This window comes from Narcine bancroftii, chromosome 1 (assembly GCF_036971445.1).
Source record: "Narcine bancroftii isolate sNarBan1 chromosome 1, sNarBan1.hap1, whole genome shotgun sequence".
Taxonomy (NCBI): Eukaryota; Metazoa; Chordata; class Chondrichthyes; order Torpediniformes; family Narcinidae; genus Narcine; species Narcine bancroftii.
The window spans coordinates 435,750,112-435,766,119 of record NC_091469.1 but is presented as its reverse complement, the minus strand read 5'-3'; the positions used below and the strand labels follow the sequence as shown (position 1 = coordinate 435,766,119).

Below are 16,008 nucleotides of genomic sequence, written 5' to 3'. Positions count from 1 at the left end.
TGAGTATACCCTCAATACTATTACGGACAGAGTTTCAGGATTTTGACCCAGCAATATTTAATTAATTCTTAGGAAATTCATTTAATTAATAGGAAATAAAACCCTCTAATTGGTTAACAATACCATTAACCGTTTATTCTCGTTGATAGATGGCAAATTTTGCCCTTGTTTTGTCAGGCAAATCCATTATTTCCAAACGGCTACTCATTGCAAAGCAAAGACCGAAAAACTAGTTTCACCACAGAAGCTGAAGTAAGTGTGGCAGACCTGGAATTGGCCCTCCAACTTCAACTGTGAAACATATTGATTGAGTGAAGTAAGAAGAGAACTGCAGATCTAGGATACATTAAACCAGTCAAACAATGTTGTCATTGTTATTGTGTAGCTCATTCCAGATATAGATCACCCTCTGGATGAAATAATTGCCTCGGAGCCCTCCTCAATCTTTCCCTCTTAAACCTATGCCTTCTAATTCTAGAACTATCTGCTATGGGGAAAAAAAGGCTGAGAATTCACTTTTTCCATGTGGCTGATGATTTCGTAAATCGTTTTAAGATCCCCCTCAACCTCCTTAATCCCAGCCTATTTAACTTCTCCTTATAACTGACCCCCTCCAGCACCAGTAGCATCCTGGTGAATCTCCTCTGCACTCATTCCAATTTATTTTTTTTTTCAATTTTTTATTTTTCACAGCATAAACCACATTAACCATGATACACATGGAATTTTAAGCAATGACACAGCAGGTCAGGCAACATCTATGGAGAGGAATGGCCAGTCATCATTTTTCAAGACCAGGATGGGTAGGAGAAATATCAAGCATGGAAAGAAGATTGGGAAAGGGCTATGGAGGGTACAAGACATAAGAGTATGCTGCTACTTTGAAAGTGACATCTCAGGTGGATAAGGCATGAAAGAAGATGTTTGACACACTCATTGGATGGGATATCGGGCACAGAAGTTGGGAATTCATGGTCCAGCTGTATGAGGCGTTGGTCAGATCACCCTTGCTGTATTGTGTGCAGCTCTGGTTGCAAGGACATCAAAGACATCAATAAATTGGAATGAGTCACAGGCTATACATTACACCTCAAAAGTTAAATAAATGGGACCCAACAGTATCTGATAGATGTTTTCGATGTAAAAAAGAAATGGGAACAACAATTCATGCAATCTGGACATGTGAGAAAGTAGAAAAATTTTGGGAAGATCTAAATCAGATATTAAAAAAAATAACAGAAAACAATATACCAAAGAATCCAGAGATCTTCCTCCTAAGTAACATAAAAAACAAAGAATTTGGAATTGATTTGGAGGATCCACAAAAAAGATTTGTTAAGATAGCTCTAGCCGTAGCAAAAAAATGTATTATGTCAACCTGGAAATTGGAAGATAATTTGAAAATACAACAATGGTATATAGAAATGAATAAATGTATTCCATTAGAAAAAATAACATATAGTTTAAGAAATAATATTGAAATATTTGAATAAATATGGGAGCCTTACATGAAACACAATAGAGAAAACCTACCGGGGACAATCCCTACCTAAATTAACGAAAGGAGAAGGAAATGAAAAGAATGGACTCAGTGGAATTTCTTGTGTATTTTTATTGAATGACAACATTGTTTGACTGGTTTAATGTATCCTAGATTTTGTACTTTTAATGGACGGGAGGGGGGAGGTAGGGAGGGTGGGATGGGAGGAGGGAGGGGGGGGGAGAAAATGGCACTGTATATGTGTGAAAAGGAAAAAATGTGTATCATGGTTAATGTGGTTTATGCTGTGAAAAATAAAAAATTGAAAAAAAAAAAAATTGGAATGAGTGCAGAGGAGATTCACCAGGATGCTACTGGTGCTGGAGGGGGTCAGTTATAAGGAGAAGTTAAATAGGCTGGGATTAAGGAGGTTGAGGGGGATCTTAAAACGATTTACGAAATCATCAGCCACATGGAAAAAGTGAATTCTCAGCCTTTTTTTCCCCATAGCAGATAGTTCTAGAATTAGAAGGCATAGGTTTAAGAGGGAAAGATTGAGGAGGGCTCCGAGGCAATTATTTCATCCAGAGGGTGATCTATATCTGGAATGAGCTACACAATAACAAGGGTCATAAGAAATGTGGACAGATTTATGGATCGGAGGTGCTTGCAGGGAAATGAACCAAATGCAAGAAAATGGATCTAGCCCAGAATGCCCACTTGTTCAGCATGGATCTCTGACTCTAATTTTCAATGTTTTTAACCAAACGTAATGAGCAGCAATAGGAAATGAACCAGTGTTTAATTTTAAAACACTGATTTTATTTCTAACTCTTAAACTATAGACTTAACTTTTAAACTATCCTTAACACTAAATCTATGCCCAGCTGTCTAGTGTATGTTTATGTGTGTGTGCGCATGTGCGCGTGCGTGTGATATACCCAAACCATTGCAGTCTAGGCTGAAATCTAGAAATTTACTTCAAAGTTCAGTCTTTCAAATTCAGTGTTGAAGCACAGGCCTTTGAAATTTGATGCCCAGAATTAATGTTGCACTGATGGGAAGACTGGTGTATGGCTGCTACAGACACACGAATTCTTCTTGCATTGCCTTTGAAGAAACGTCCATCCAAGGCTCAAACTGGGCAGCCTCAACAGAGCTTCCAAGCTTTCACTGCTAATCACACTTAAAATGAAGCAGTCTCTTGGTGATGCGCTCCAGTGCAAACAAACAAGCTCAAACTACCAAGGCTGTACTACAGGCTTTAATTAGCTTAAAAATTGTGCGCAAGGTTCAGTATCTCTTCTGGCTCCGGATGCTATACTCCTGCCCAAGGGCCGGCGTGAGCCTTTATATGGGGCCCGTAATTGGCAGGGATTAGGTGGAGCCAACCTCTGAGGTTACCTCCCTGCAGGTACAGTGGGTTGCCCCCTGCAGTAGGCAGGCAGGAATGCAGATGGGCGCAGGCAGTCACAGATAGTCCAGTGGTTGTATCACCACTGAAAGTCACAATCAAAATGAAGCACTTTGCTTCCAGAAAGACCCTCCTAGCACAGGTCAATCCACTGAAAAAGTCCAGTCATTCACAGAGCATGCTTTGCTCTATATTCCACAAAAATGACTGGCCATAAGAGCTGCTTTCAAAGAGCTGCTTCCTCTCCATCCATCAGCTTGGTTCTCCTTTGCAAACTCACAATGTCTTTGCAAATGCATCGAATTCTGGAACAGACCGTGACAAGTTTCCCTCAGTTCTCCCAATGTATCGAATTATCGCCGGGCTGTGACCTGTGTTGTGCTTGGTACTTGTGTGAAATGTTAAATATTAACTGTGACCATTCAGTCCCTCCGGTTTATATTATTCTTAACAGTGATAATCCCATTTTACTAAAATGGGAGCTCATAATATCAGAAAATAATGCTGCGTGTATCAGTGCTAGCTGTATATAACCAGATGGCACAGTTAACGTAGCAGCTAGCACAACGCTGCTACAGTGCCAGTGACCAGGGTTTGAATCCGGTGCTGTTTGTACGTTCTCCCCATATCTGCGTATTTCTCAGATGCTCCAGTTTCCTCCCAGCCTTCATATGAGGGTTGTAGGTCAATGGATGGGCCTGTTACTGTGCTGTATGTCTGAATATATTGAATTTTGCACAGCTTCAGGAAAGATGTTTTTTTCCTTTCAAGTCTAATTTATCATCCTGGTATGGAATTCTGAAGTTTTAAAATGCCCTGTATGTGGTCAGTCATAATTTAGTCCTTTAATTTCCCATTCTCCATAGTATTTATTTTAAACAGTTTTAGACATTTTTTATCACAAACAGATTGATTTAAATTTATTAAGTCGAAATCCATAACAATGAGGGACCTAACATTTAAGGCTGTCAAAGTAGCATTTATTAATCCTTAGCGAAAAGTTTCATACACTTTATTGCCCTCTACAGGATCCAGATGGTAAAACAAACCTAACGGATTCCCAAAATATTGTGCAGTCCTTTCACAAAACGACAACAAATTTGTGCACTATACACCCATAAAGTCTTGTTGCATTTGGTTTCTAGCAATCTCACAGTGCTGTCCTGGTCTTCGTCCGCGAAGCCAAGCCAAAGAATACAATATTACCTGAGTGTGTGCTAAAACCCCTGTATTGACACCTTCCCAGGTGCTGAAAATTATTTTTGTGCCATTTGTGGTCAAATAATGTTTGGCTGGGCAATTTATTTTCCATAAATAAATTTGGATTATTTTTAATCAACTAGATTTATTAACTAAAGCAAACAGCACTAAGAACGGAACACACACCATCTTGAATCTACCCAAGATGCCATAATTCACAAACTCATCTCTGACTCTTCCTAGTGGTAGCACCTATCTATCTAACATGACATACTAATATAGTATTCTTTCAATTTAAAGTTCAACACAAACGTAACACGAATATCAGCAACACTAATTTTTAAATGTGCAGTTCTTTTTCTTTAGTAATTCAGTCTGTCAGGTGCTTTTACAACTCCTGTGGATCATCTTAACACAGGTACTTGTGTGGGCTCTGCAGGTGCTTGTGTTGGCTCTGCTGGTCCACTACTGTCTAGTGTTTCCTCTTTGCCGTGCAGACTGAATCCTCTGCTTCAGTCTGTTCCTGCAGTATGTCAGGCATTTTCAGCAGGCTCCTTCGATTCCTCCTCAGTATTTGACCCTCCTCTGTTCTGAGAGTGTAGTATCTTGGATTTACTTCTCCAGAATAGTAGCCTTTTTGTCCCAAGTGTTGGAATCTCTGAGTCTCACTGTGTCATGTTGTGCCAGTGGCCCTAAGCTTCTTGCTGAGTTGTCATAGTTTGCTTTTTGTCTCCCCTGCAGTTGCTTTTGCTTTCACATGCTTTGCCACCAAGTAGTGAATAATGTCCATTTGGAACTACTGCAAACCTGAGGTGGTTCTCTTTAACTTTCACCTTGAGTTTACATGTTCCTTTCATGTCAATGCTCTGTCCATTGTAGGCTTTGAGCAGTACAGGGCTTGTTTAATGTATGGCTTTATCTTCATTGCCCTGATATCACACTCACAGATCAAATTGACCTTTATTCCTGTGTCCAGCTTGAAAGGAATATTTCTTCCATTTGTGTGCAATGACACAGTCCACTTATCCTGTCCTATACTGTTCACTTCTTGCACAACTCCATGAAAATCAGCAAACTCCAAGACCTGGGACTTAACACCCGGCTGTATAATTGAATCATGGACTTCTTCACCTCCAGACAACAATCAGTGATGATATCCTCCACAAACTCCATCAGTACTGGAGCACCACAGGACTGCATTCTTAGCCCCTGCTCTATTCACTTTACACCTACGACTTTGTAGCTCGGTACAACAATAACACCATGCACAAATTTGCCGACAATACCACGATAGTAGTTTGTATAAAGAAAGGTGATGAGTAGGCATACAGGAGGGAGATTGGAATCTTGGCTGAATGAGCATCAACAACAACCTTGCACTCAATGTCACCAAAACTAATCAGCTGATTGCTTTTTAAAAAAAATTAAAGTTTTTTCATATATGTAACTGTTTCCAAAGTATATAATACATTAATCAAATATAATGATCAATTCTATTATATGATGATATAAATCCCAACCCTCCAACGCCCTACCCCCACTTATCTAACCCCAAAGAAGAAAAAGAAAAACATGAAAGAAAAAAGAGAGAAAAGGTGAGATAAAAGAAAGGAGAAAGTTATGAAACTAAAGAAAGAACGTAATTGACAGATGATTCCCCTTACCACGTGGAATTAACAATTTATAACTTTCAATATCTTCAGGGAGATTAATGAAATTTGAAGTCTAAAGAAAAGGTTAATAAGTTCCTCAATTCTTAAATATGGGCACTGAGATTTCAAAAACATATAATATTTATTACAGCTATACATCACTGTATTCCACGTTCCATACTCAGATGAATGTCTAATTCAGCCTGGTAAGGTAAAAGCTAGAAAGAATCAATAAATTTATCAGCTATATACACTTAAAACCAGAACTAGTGACCTTACTACATCATCTCTCTACACATACACCTCGGCTACCCAGGTAAAGAAAGAGAAAAAAAATTATATATGAACCAAGTTGCATCATTCTCAATCAATTAATCAAAAATAGAAGAAAAGTCCCCCCATTTAATGTTGTTTAATAGTCCAACAATTCCCCTCTCCCCCCCCCCCCCATCTATTATACAGGTTGTGGCTATTTCCACAAATACACATGTGAGTTGATAGCAGCCAGTCCACGAAACTGCTACCCCCTCCACACCAGATGTTTACCATCACTAATCTCATCAATGTAGAAAAAGACAAAAATAAAAACCACTTTATATTGATCAAAACATTTTCAAGCGTTCTGTTGCTGCCTGATTGGTAAAGTTTCAACAAATTCTTCCGCAGAAATATGATCTGTAAAAAACCTGGTCTGGCCTCCTTTTAAGAAAATCTTCAGGGTAGCTGGATGGCGTAGAATTAACCCATATTCCTTGTTCCATAAGGCATGTTTCATGGTGTTAATTGCCTTCCTCCACTTCAACAAGTGAAAACTTATATCAGGATAGAAAATTACTTTCGCTCCATGAAATTTTTATTCTTTTCCTCCTTGTGCTGCTAAGGTAAATATTTTTCTCTGTCTTGGTGTCTAAGACATTTTATAAGTATAGATCTTGACTTCTGATCTGAAGAAGGTCGTGGTCCCGGGGCCCTATGCACCCTTTCACTTTCAATGACATTTTGAAATTTGTCAGGTCCCAAAACTGTTGGAATCCATTTTTTATTTTGAATAGTTTATTTTTAATTTTCCTTCAATAAAAAAAGAAATATCACACTTTTCTTCAATGGGGGTGTTAAATGTCTTCACCAACGTAAAACCATTTAACACAATATCCACCAACTAATTATAAACATGTGATATTTCCCCCTTCCTGCTCCCACCCTCCCTCCATAAAGAAAAACCCCTGAAAGGAAATATTTAAACCAACGTCAGAATCCATTGTTGTAAAAAAGTATCACATTATCACCTTTTCACCTTCTTTAAGGCTAACAATTTTAATATTATTTCTTCTGGTAAAATTCTCTAATAAATCAACTTTTTTCCCAAAGTTGTTTCTTCTCAATGGCCCATGCATCAGAATCATTCTCAACTCTCACCATTCTATCCTGTACCTCCTCCATACCAGCCTCCACAGCCTTGAGTCTTTCATCAACATTATCCAATTTATTTTTCACTTTCCAAACAATATTAGTGTATTTCATCATCTTCTTATCTGAATTTTCCATATTTGTTTTAATTTCTCTCAGCTCTTTTAACAGCTGGGCATTGGTAACAGTCTTCCTCTTGAAACTTTCAATTTTCTTTAAAAACTTTCATCACTTCTTCTTCTGAATTTTTCTGTTCTTCTTATTCACTAGCCCACAAGCCTGACAAAGAGATCTTTTCCTGACCATAGTCCAACTCTGGATAGGAATCAGAGCCAGGGCTGCTGGCTCCGACAATGTCAAGAAGCTCTTCAAGTCCACACATGCACATCTGTCTGTGCACACGCATTCCAGTATCTTCTTCATCGGCGCCATCACCCCACATAGACGGTTGTGATGGTGCTGTGGAGTGTCCGATAGCCCCCGGAGGGGCACAGCTCACCCTGGGAAGAGTGTTCACCTCAGCTCCTAGATCCAGAGGGATGTTAGGCCTTCTTTCCTTATCTTGTCATTTTATTTTCATAGTTCGCGACAGACCAGCGGCAGTCTTCCCCTTTTTGGATGGCATACTTAGTAATTAACATGTAGAGATGTTGTAGAGCATTTTTAAATAATTTTGTAAGTTGCACTTTTCCTAGTTAAAACACTTTTTACTAAATCCTGGGAGAGTCAGGATTTCACATCCTGGCCTCACCACGTCATGTGACATCCCCCCAGCATCTGATTGCTGAGTTCTGGAAGGGAAAGCCAGCGGTATACAATCTAGTGATCATTGGGCGATCAAAGGTGGAGAGGGAGAGCAAATTTAAGTTATTGGGAGTCACTATCTTGGAGGATCTTTCCTGGAACCAACACACTAATGGTGTCATGAAGAACGCACATCAGCGCCTCTACTTCATCAGTGGTTTGGGGAGGTTTGGTATGACACCAGAAACTCTGGAAAATTTCTACAGAGGTGTGGTGGAAAGTGTGCTGACCGGTTGCATCACGGTCTGATATGGGAAGACTAATAGAGCCTCTCAAGGAGTAGTGGACTTAGCCCAAGTTATCACAAGCAAAACCCTCCCCACTATCAAGAACATCTACAGGGAATGCTGCCATCGGAGAGCAGCAGTAATCATCAAAGATCCGCACCACCCAGCACATGCTCTGTTCTTGATGCTGTCATCAGGAAAGAGGTATAGGTGCCACAAGACTCGCACCATCAGGTTCAGGAACAGATGCTACCCCTCCACCATCAAACTCCTCAATGACAAACTCAATCAGGGACTCATCTGGAAAAATACTTCATCACCACTGCTCACAAAAAAACCACCAGGTCTTTACCTGGCTGACAGTGAAAGGAACCTTTCCAGTCAGATTCTTCCTATACAACCAGAACATCACCCACAATGCATAATGTCCCTAAGCTAACTGGAGTGGACTGGAGACAGTCACCCACCTCTTTCTAGAATGCAATTTTGCTAAGAGTGTGTGGAGAAGGATGCAAGGGTATCCCCAGCAGCAGCAGCATGTCAGAGGTCCCTGATTTACAGGCTATCCCCAGAGATGCACAGAGTCAGACACCCAGAACTGCTGGAAGACTGTCAACTTGGTGAAAGACGCAGTTTGGTCTGCCCGAAACCCATTGGTCTTTCAGCACAGAATCCTTCCATTATTGGGCATTGAGCAGCTTAGACCAAAGGGAAGTCCTCCACACAACAGAGTAATGACAAGGTGCCACAGTTGTGTAAATAGAAATGAATGTACGGTGATGGAAATGTATGAATACAAAATTAAGGGTGGGAGGAGACTTTGAACTGGTTTCCTTTTGTAAATAATTTATTGTGAATGAAGTCTATTTTTAGTTTTAAAAAAAAGCAGTTCCAGCTAGAGTGCTACGCTGGATCTCCTATTAGGGGATGAGATGGGGCAATGTCAGAAGTGAGAGGCAGGGGACAATTTTGCATATTGTGATCATAATGTCATTAGTTTCTAGATAATCATGGAAAAGGATAGGGTTGAGATTCTGAATGAGAGAAAGGCCAATTTTGATGCAAACAGGAAGGATCTGGCAAGTGTGGATTGGTGCAAGTTGTTTTCTGGCAAAAGTGTCTTCAAAGATAACATTTTAAGACTACAGAGTTTGTATGTTCTTGTTCAAATGGGATGGGTGTATGGGTTAAGTGGAATACATCCAGGTTTCAGACAATTTAGACAAGTGAAATGGTTATCTGGTTGTGGATGTTACAGAGGCTCTCGGGTTACGGACGTTGCGGGAGGCAGCGGTTCTCGAGTTACGGACGCTGAGGGAGGCGGAGGCTCTCGGGTTACGGACGCTGAGGGAGGCGTGCCGCTCTCTGTCGCGCGGTGGCGCTGTTGTCGGCTCCCTGGGCTCCCCGGCGGCTGCACGATGGCGGAGGACAGTGAGTCGGCGGCCAGTCAGCAGAGCTTGGAGCTGGACGATCACGATACCTGCGGAATTGACGGAGATAACGAGGAGGAGAACGAGCAAACGCACAGGTAGACGTGGGAAGTGTCATGGCCCGGTGCGGTGTGTTGGAGCGGGCAAAGAGCGCCGTAACTCCGGCCTGTGGGCCTGCCGCGTACCAGGCCGGGGACACTGAGCCGGCAACCTGGTTCCCCCGTGTGAGAGGTCCGACACCCGCCCCAAGATAGCATCAGCATGCAGCTCCAAACAGATAAAAGGATAAAGCTAATGCAGTGCTCCAGCCCCCTCCAAATCCATTGCCCTGACCTCCCCTCCAAATCCATTGCCCTGACCTCCCCACCAAATCCATTGCCCTGACCTCCCCTCCAAATCCATTGCCCTGACCTCCCCTCCAAATCCATTGCCCTGACCTCCCCTCCAAATCCATTGCCCTGGCCTCCCCTCCAAATCCATTGCCCTGACCTCCCCTCCAAATCCATTGCCCTGACCTCCCCTCCAAATCCATTGCCCTGACCTCCCCTCCAAATCCATTGCCCTGGCCTCCCCTCCAAATCCATTGCCCTGGCCTCCCCTCCAAATCCATTGCCCTGACCTCCCCTCCAAATCCATTGCCCTGGCCTCCCCTCCAAATCCATTGCCCTGACCTCCCCTCCAAATCCATTGCCCTGTGACCTCCCCTCCAAATCCATTGCCCTGACCTCCCCTCCAAATCCATTGCCCTGACCTCCCCTCCAAATCCATTGCCCTGACCACCCCTCCAAATCCATTGCCCTGACCTCCCCTCCAAATCCATTGCCCTGGCCTCCCCTCCAAATCCATTGCCCTGGCCTCCCCTCCAAATCCATTGCCCTGGCCTCCCCTCCAAATCCATTGCCCTGACCTCCCCTCCAAATCCATTGCCCTGACCTCCCCTCCAAATCCATTGCCCTGACCTCCCCTCCAAATCCATTGCCCTGGCCTCCCCTCCAAATCCATTGCCCTGGCCTCCCCTCCAAATCCATTGCCCTGGCCTCCCCTCCAAATCCATTGCCCTGACCTCCCCTCCAAATCCATTGCCCTGACCTCCCCTCCAAATCCATTGCCCTGTGACCTCCCCTCCAAATCGTTCCCATCTCCTCTGCACTCTATGACGACTTTCTGCCTTCTCTGTCTCCTCTCTGACCTTTCTTGATCCTTTCCCTTAACAATTTTGAACCTTTACCTTGTTCAAGATGACAGATAAACCAGGAGACAGTTAAATCAAGAGAATGGAGACAAATGGACAGGTAAACCAAGAGTTGAGGGCTGGATGACATTCATTAGGTGAATGAAGAAATGTGGGCATTATCTGAGCATGTGGAGTGCACATTGAATATGGTCAATTGTCAACATTCGTATAATTGGCCTTTTGACAAAGGATGTTGGTCATTGCGCATCTTTCAGGTTTATGGTTCATATTGATGTTCTGCTCTGTCTATTTGGCAGATCATATGGGATGCAGAGCTTTGCTAAAATGGGAAGGGGGCTTGTCTACAAAGCTGCATTGATTTGACAACTGAGGTGTTTTGGACCTTGCATTGATGTAAAGGTTGAACTTCTGGATTTTGCAGATTCAGCAAGTAAATCAAAATTGCGGCATTTCCTGCCGAATTGTCAGTTCTCCTAAGCATGCAAGTTTGCAAAATAAGTGGTGGGGTCACGAATTGCTGAGGGTAGGGTTGTCCTTATTTGGATTGCACTTGCATCTTAGCATCATGGTTTCTTGTTTTTGTGCTTTTAAATTTGCAAGTTACATATTTCCTGCCTAGAATGTTCATTTATTTTAAGTGAATGTATTTTGTGTCTATGGTAGTTGCGAAAGTGGTCACACATCATTGAACTGATATCTGTGATCATGTCTATTTAATGTTATATTTTGTAAAATTTAGGATTCATCATTTCAACAGCATTGATAGAAATTATTTTGGACATGTATTTAATTGGAGAATTTTTAGATTTGGTCACAATTTTGAACATCATTGTGTTTTCGATCCTTAAAAAAAATTGATATTTTCAAATAAATATGAAATTGATGAATGTAAGATATCAGTTGGAATTATTTCTTCAACAATTGAATATATATAAAGCAACAGTTGATTTACAAAATTAATATTTTGAATTTGGTGCAGCTATGGCAACTGAGTTTAAATTTTTAAATGCACATTAATTTCCTAATTACGAACAATTATAAGGCCTGTTTCTCAGAGAACTTTGGCAAAATGTTATAACTAAATAACATGATCAGGCTGTCATCTGCATATTGTTAGAAATAGAAATACCTTAACAGAAATTGCTCAAGACAAAAATTGAGAACAAAGAACATTTATTATAACAACAATGCAAAGTTGGGTGCTTCCCCTTACCCTGGGAATACACACATACACTGGGGCTCACCCAACTTTTATACAGTGAATTTCAGTATCAGAATACCCTCCCCCTTACATTCTTCTGCCCCCTGGATGGGTTTGGCATAGGCAATCCTTCCTGCCTACGTGCAGTTTCAGTGGACTTGGAGGACCAGGGGGTATCCTGTGGGTGTCTCATGTCATTATCTCCATTGTCCTTATTCACAACCTTGCCCTTGTCCCCATTCACACCTTTCCAACTCTCAGAGCTACAGTCCCTTTATATGCAGAGTTCGCTAATCCTGTCTAGGGTTTACTAATTAAATATGCCTAATTTGATAAATCTGTGTATGGCTTACTAATTATATATGTAGAAATTGGTACTTCTGTCTAGGGCTAGGAGACTCTTATCTCATCCAGACTATCTCAACTTCCTACATTCTATTATTCCTTACCTCTCCTTATCTTATTCATATGGTGGGCTCACTGATCCTGTCGAAAGGACTAGAAGGTTTTTATCTTACATAGGCTGACTCTGCTTCCTGCATCCTAATTTCCATGCTTAGCCTGTTCATACTGGTTTAATCCATCACTCCATGTGTCTGTACTAGTTTCCCCATCTTTCATATTTTTATGTCAAGTTTACTCATCTCTCACAATATTAACCACAAAGGTTTGAAATGTTTGAAGGTTTAGTGTTTTTCATGAGTTTTAAGATGAAAGGGGAAAGATCTAAAAAGGACCTGAGGGTGATGGGTATATGGAACAAGTTGCCAGGGGTGTGTACAATTGTAATGTTTTAAAGTCAATTCGATAAATACATGGACAGAAAATGTTTTAGGATATAGGCCAAATACAGGAGCTCCTCAACTTACGATGGGGGTGCATTCCGGCAAACCCATTGTAAGTTGAGAAAGAATAGGAATACCTTGTATAATTCCGACAGTCCCCACACTGATCACACTGCCCCACTCTCTTCCCACAGCCCTTTATCATTCCTAACACTGATCCTGCTGCCCCACCCTCTCCCAACAGCACTGTATCAGTCCCACACCGATCCCACTGTCCCACTCTCTCCCAACAGTGCTGTATCAGCCCCTGCAAGCTTTCCAACTGAACTAAAAGAAGTGATTGACCAAGGAGGCTACAAAGAATTCACCTTAGAGGAATTATCACCGTTTATTGGAAAAATCCATGATGCTTGCGATTACCTTACTTTAACATATTACATGAAAGTAAATACCAACAGTCACGCTTTTGTACCAATATAACTTCGAAAAATCGTAAAGACGGACCATCATAAGTAGGGGAGCACTATAGGGAAATGGGATTGACTTTGTTGGCATGGACAAGTGCAACAGGGGCAGTTTCTATGCTGTGAAAGTTCTATGCTCACTCTATCCACTTCCATGTCTGTTTACATTCGCAATTCTCCAAACTTGGAACATCTCCAGAAATAGCATTGTTCCAAACATGCACTGTTATTTTTAAAAAAAATTTAGACATACAGCACAGTATCAGGCCCTTTTTGGCTCACGAGTCCATGCCATCCAATTGCACCCAAATGAATGACAACCTGGTACGTTTTGAACAATGGGAAGAAATCTACAAAGACACAGGGAGAATGTACAAACTCCTTACAGACAGTGCCAGATTCGAACCCCCGGTTGCTGGCACTGTAGCAGCATTGTGCTAACCATGCCACCCCTATCTTTGAGGATCCCGAGGAACTTCTGACCCTCTCCTCTTTATCATATACTTGGTACTCTGTCAAAATCACCAGGATCATATTAATGATGATAATTCTTGGGCTTACCTTGACAAGTAACTGTAGTTTTCTTCTTTAATTCTAATTTGGGTGAAGCTTGGATTTGAGCAACCTGGTTTTCAATATTTGGATAAGCATGCCAAATTTTGTGATAACTGTTTTTCATTCTTTTTCTTGGACTGTGATTCGTATCACTTAAAAGGGATATAAATATTACCTTTTATAGCACCCAGCAAGTCTGTCCACATGGATTGACCCAAATGACTCATTTGACTCAAGGGGAAGCATTGCCATATCTTTTTAAGTTTTGAATGTGTAGTCATTAATAATTTGCATGTTCATTTGGAAATTGGCAGAGTTATTCATTTATAATGTATGAATAAATTCAGATGCTTTTAGTAAGGGAAGAGTTTAGTACCCATCTCTAATTGCTATTTGAGAAGATGGTGGCAGTACCACTTCTAGAAGCATTGAAATGGAATGCAACCAGGAGCTGAGTTCATCTCACAGATATGTTTAGCTTCAGATTCCAGCATCTGCAGTCCCCTGTGTGTCTCCAAAGAATTTGTAGAATTGTACTTGTTTACTTACTTTGATTGGGTGTCTGCTTTGTCAGAAACCTGCACTTGTCCTTGGGTTCAACCTGGAACTCTCAGTCACCAGCCATTTTATCTCTTCTCCCCTTTCCCACCCAGATTTGTCAATTTTCAGCCTCATGCGGTGCTAGGATGAGGAAATCATTAAAAAGTGGAACAATGTATCCTATTCCACCTGGATAGCGTAAAACCCAACAAAATGGAATTTTCTAATTTCAGGTGACTCCCTCCACTCTGGTCTAATTTCACTGTTTCTATTTGTCCTTTACCAAGTCATATTCTCACTTTTCTCTTAACTCTAACCTCCCCCACCCCACCCTTTGGTCTCCTCTTATACCTGCCATTCCACCTCTCCAAACTTCATTTGTCCAGTATTCTATTATCTCATGGCTCTTCCCCTTTTATGGTCATTCTCTCCACTTTTCACTTTAGTCTAGAAAAGTGGCCAGATCTGATGCATTGACCATCCATTTTTTACATTAATACTGCCTGATCACTGAGTCCATCCAGCCTCATTGTTTGCTGTGGCGTTTTAGGGACCAAGTAAAGGTGTTGTAAAGGTTAAAATATTGTGGATGGATTGGAACAAAGAAAATTTGAAGAGAATATGAACATTAAAAATGAGGCCAGATTGCTGTGTAGAAGAGTCACTGGACGACACCTATCCTCATTTTTAAGAAGCTTTGTAGCTGCTACTTGAGATACAGATGTCAATTTATAGTTTATCATCAACCAAAGAACAAGTATTTCATTGGGGCAAAATGATTTAGCTTTTAAGTGCTTCCACTAGGCTGTGCAGATTTTACTTGGTACATTGCAATGGAAAGATAGAATTGCTTTAATTTTGAGAATGTGTAAAATGAAATGCAATTCATGTGTTTTGCTGTGTTTAATCCCCCACTATAATTGTTTTATTATGAATGTGGCTCTACTAGGCGGTGTTAGGTGGCATATTAAGATAAGTTTCATTGCCCACAGATCCTGGTGATTGCTGAATACTTACAGAATTTTATGTTTTTAACTTCAACACTTGATTCTGCTGAATATTTTGTTAAACAATGAAATAACTTGGGGCTTGATAGAGAGATAGATAGATGCAGGGATAATATTTCAGGGATTCTAGTCTTGTATATTATTAGCTGGTCCAGGAAGTTTAGAACACAGAGGTTCAAGGTTGAGCAAGCCAAATGGTACAAAATTAGCATGGTAGTAGGAATCGGAGGCTAGAAATGGAGAGTTGTTTTATAGATTGGAGGCCTGAAATTGGTACTGAACCCTCTGTTGTTGGTTATATTTACATTAATGATGTGGATGAGGATATAGGTGGCAATATTAATAAGTTTACAAATTACATCAAAGTTGGTGGAATTTTTGATGGTGGAGAAGGTTGTCTATAGTTACAACAGAACATAGATTAACTAGGAAAGTGGGCCAAGGAATAATAGGAAAAAGGAGTGAAACAGGGAAGTGCAGACACTGTGATTGTAGTAAAAACATAAGAATGCTGGATCTCGTAGCATCCATAGGAGATAAAGATCTATAACCAATTTTTCAGACTGAGCCTTTCTTCAAGTTATGAGCAAAAAGCAGGTAGGCACCTGAATTAAAAAGGCTGGGGAGATGGAAAGAAAGGGCAGGGG

General features: G+C 41.1%; 1 protein-coding gene across 7 annotated transcripts in view; it reads left to right on the top strand.

Annotated features, from left to right (window-relative positions):
* Positions 1-9,583: 9,583 nt before the first annotated feature.
* The window catches only part of nmt2 (N-myristoyltransferase 2), a 67,150-nt gene continuing 60,725 nt past the window's right edge, over positions 9,584-16,008 (top strand). For 4 of the 7 annotated variants that reach the window (XM_069914316.1, XM_069914317.1, XM_069914313.1 and 1 more), the window contains exon 1: positions 9,584-9,712. In XM_069914316.1, coding sequence (XP_069770417.1) covers positions 9,603-9,712 — 110 coding nt within the window. In that variant the 5' untranslated portion in view covers positions 9,584-9,602. Of the gene's footprint in view, positions 9,713-10,852; positions 10,907-16,008 lie in introns of all 7 variants that reach the window. The other 3 variants (XM_069914315.1, XM_069914314.1, XM_069914319.1) reach the window with 3 other exon arrangements.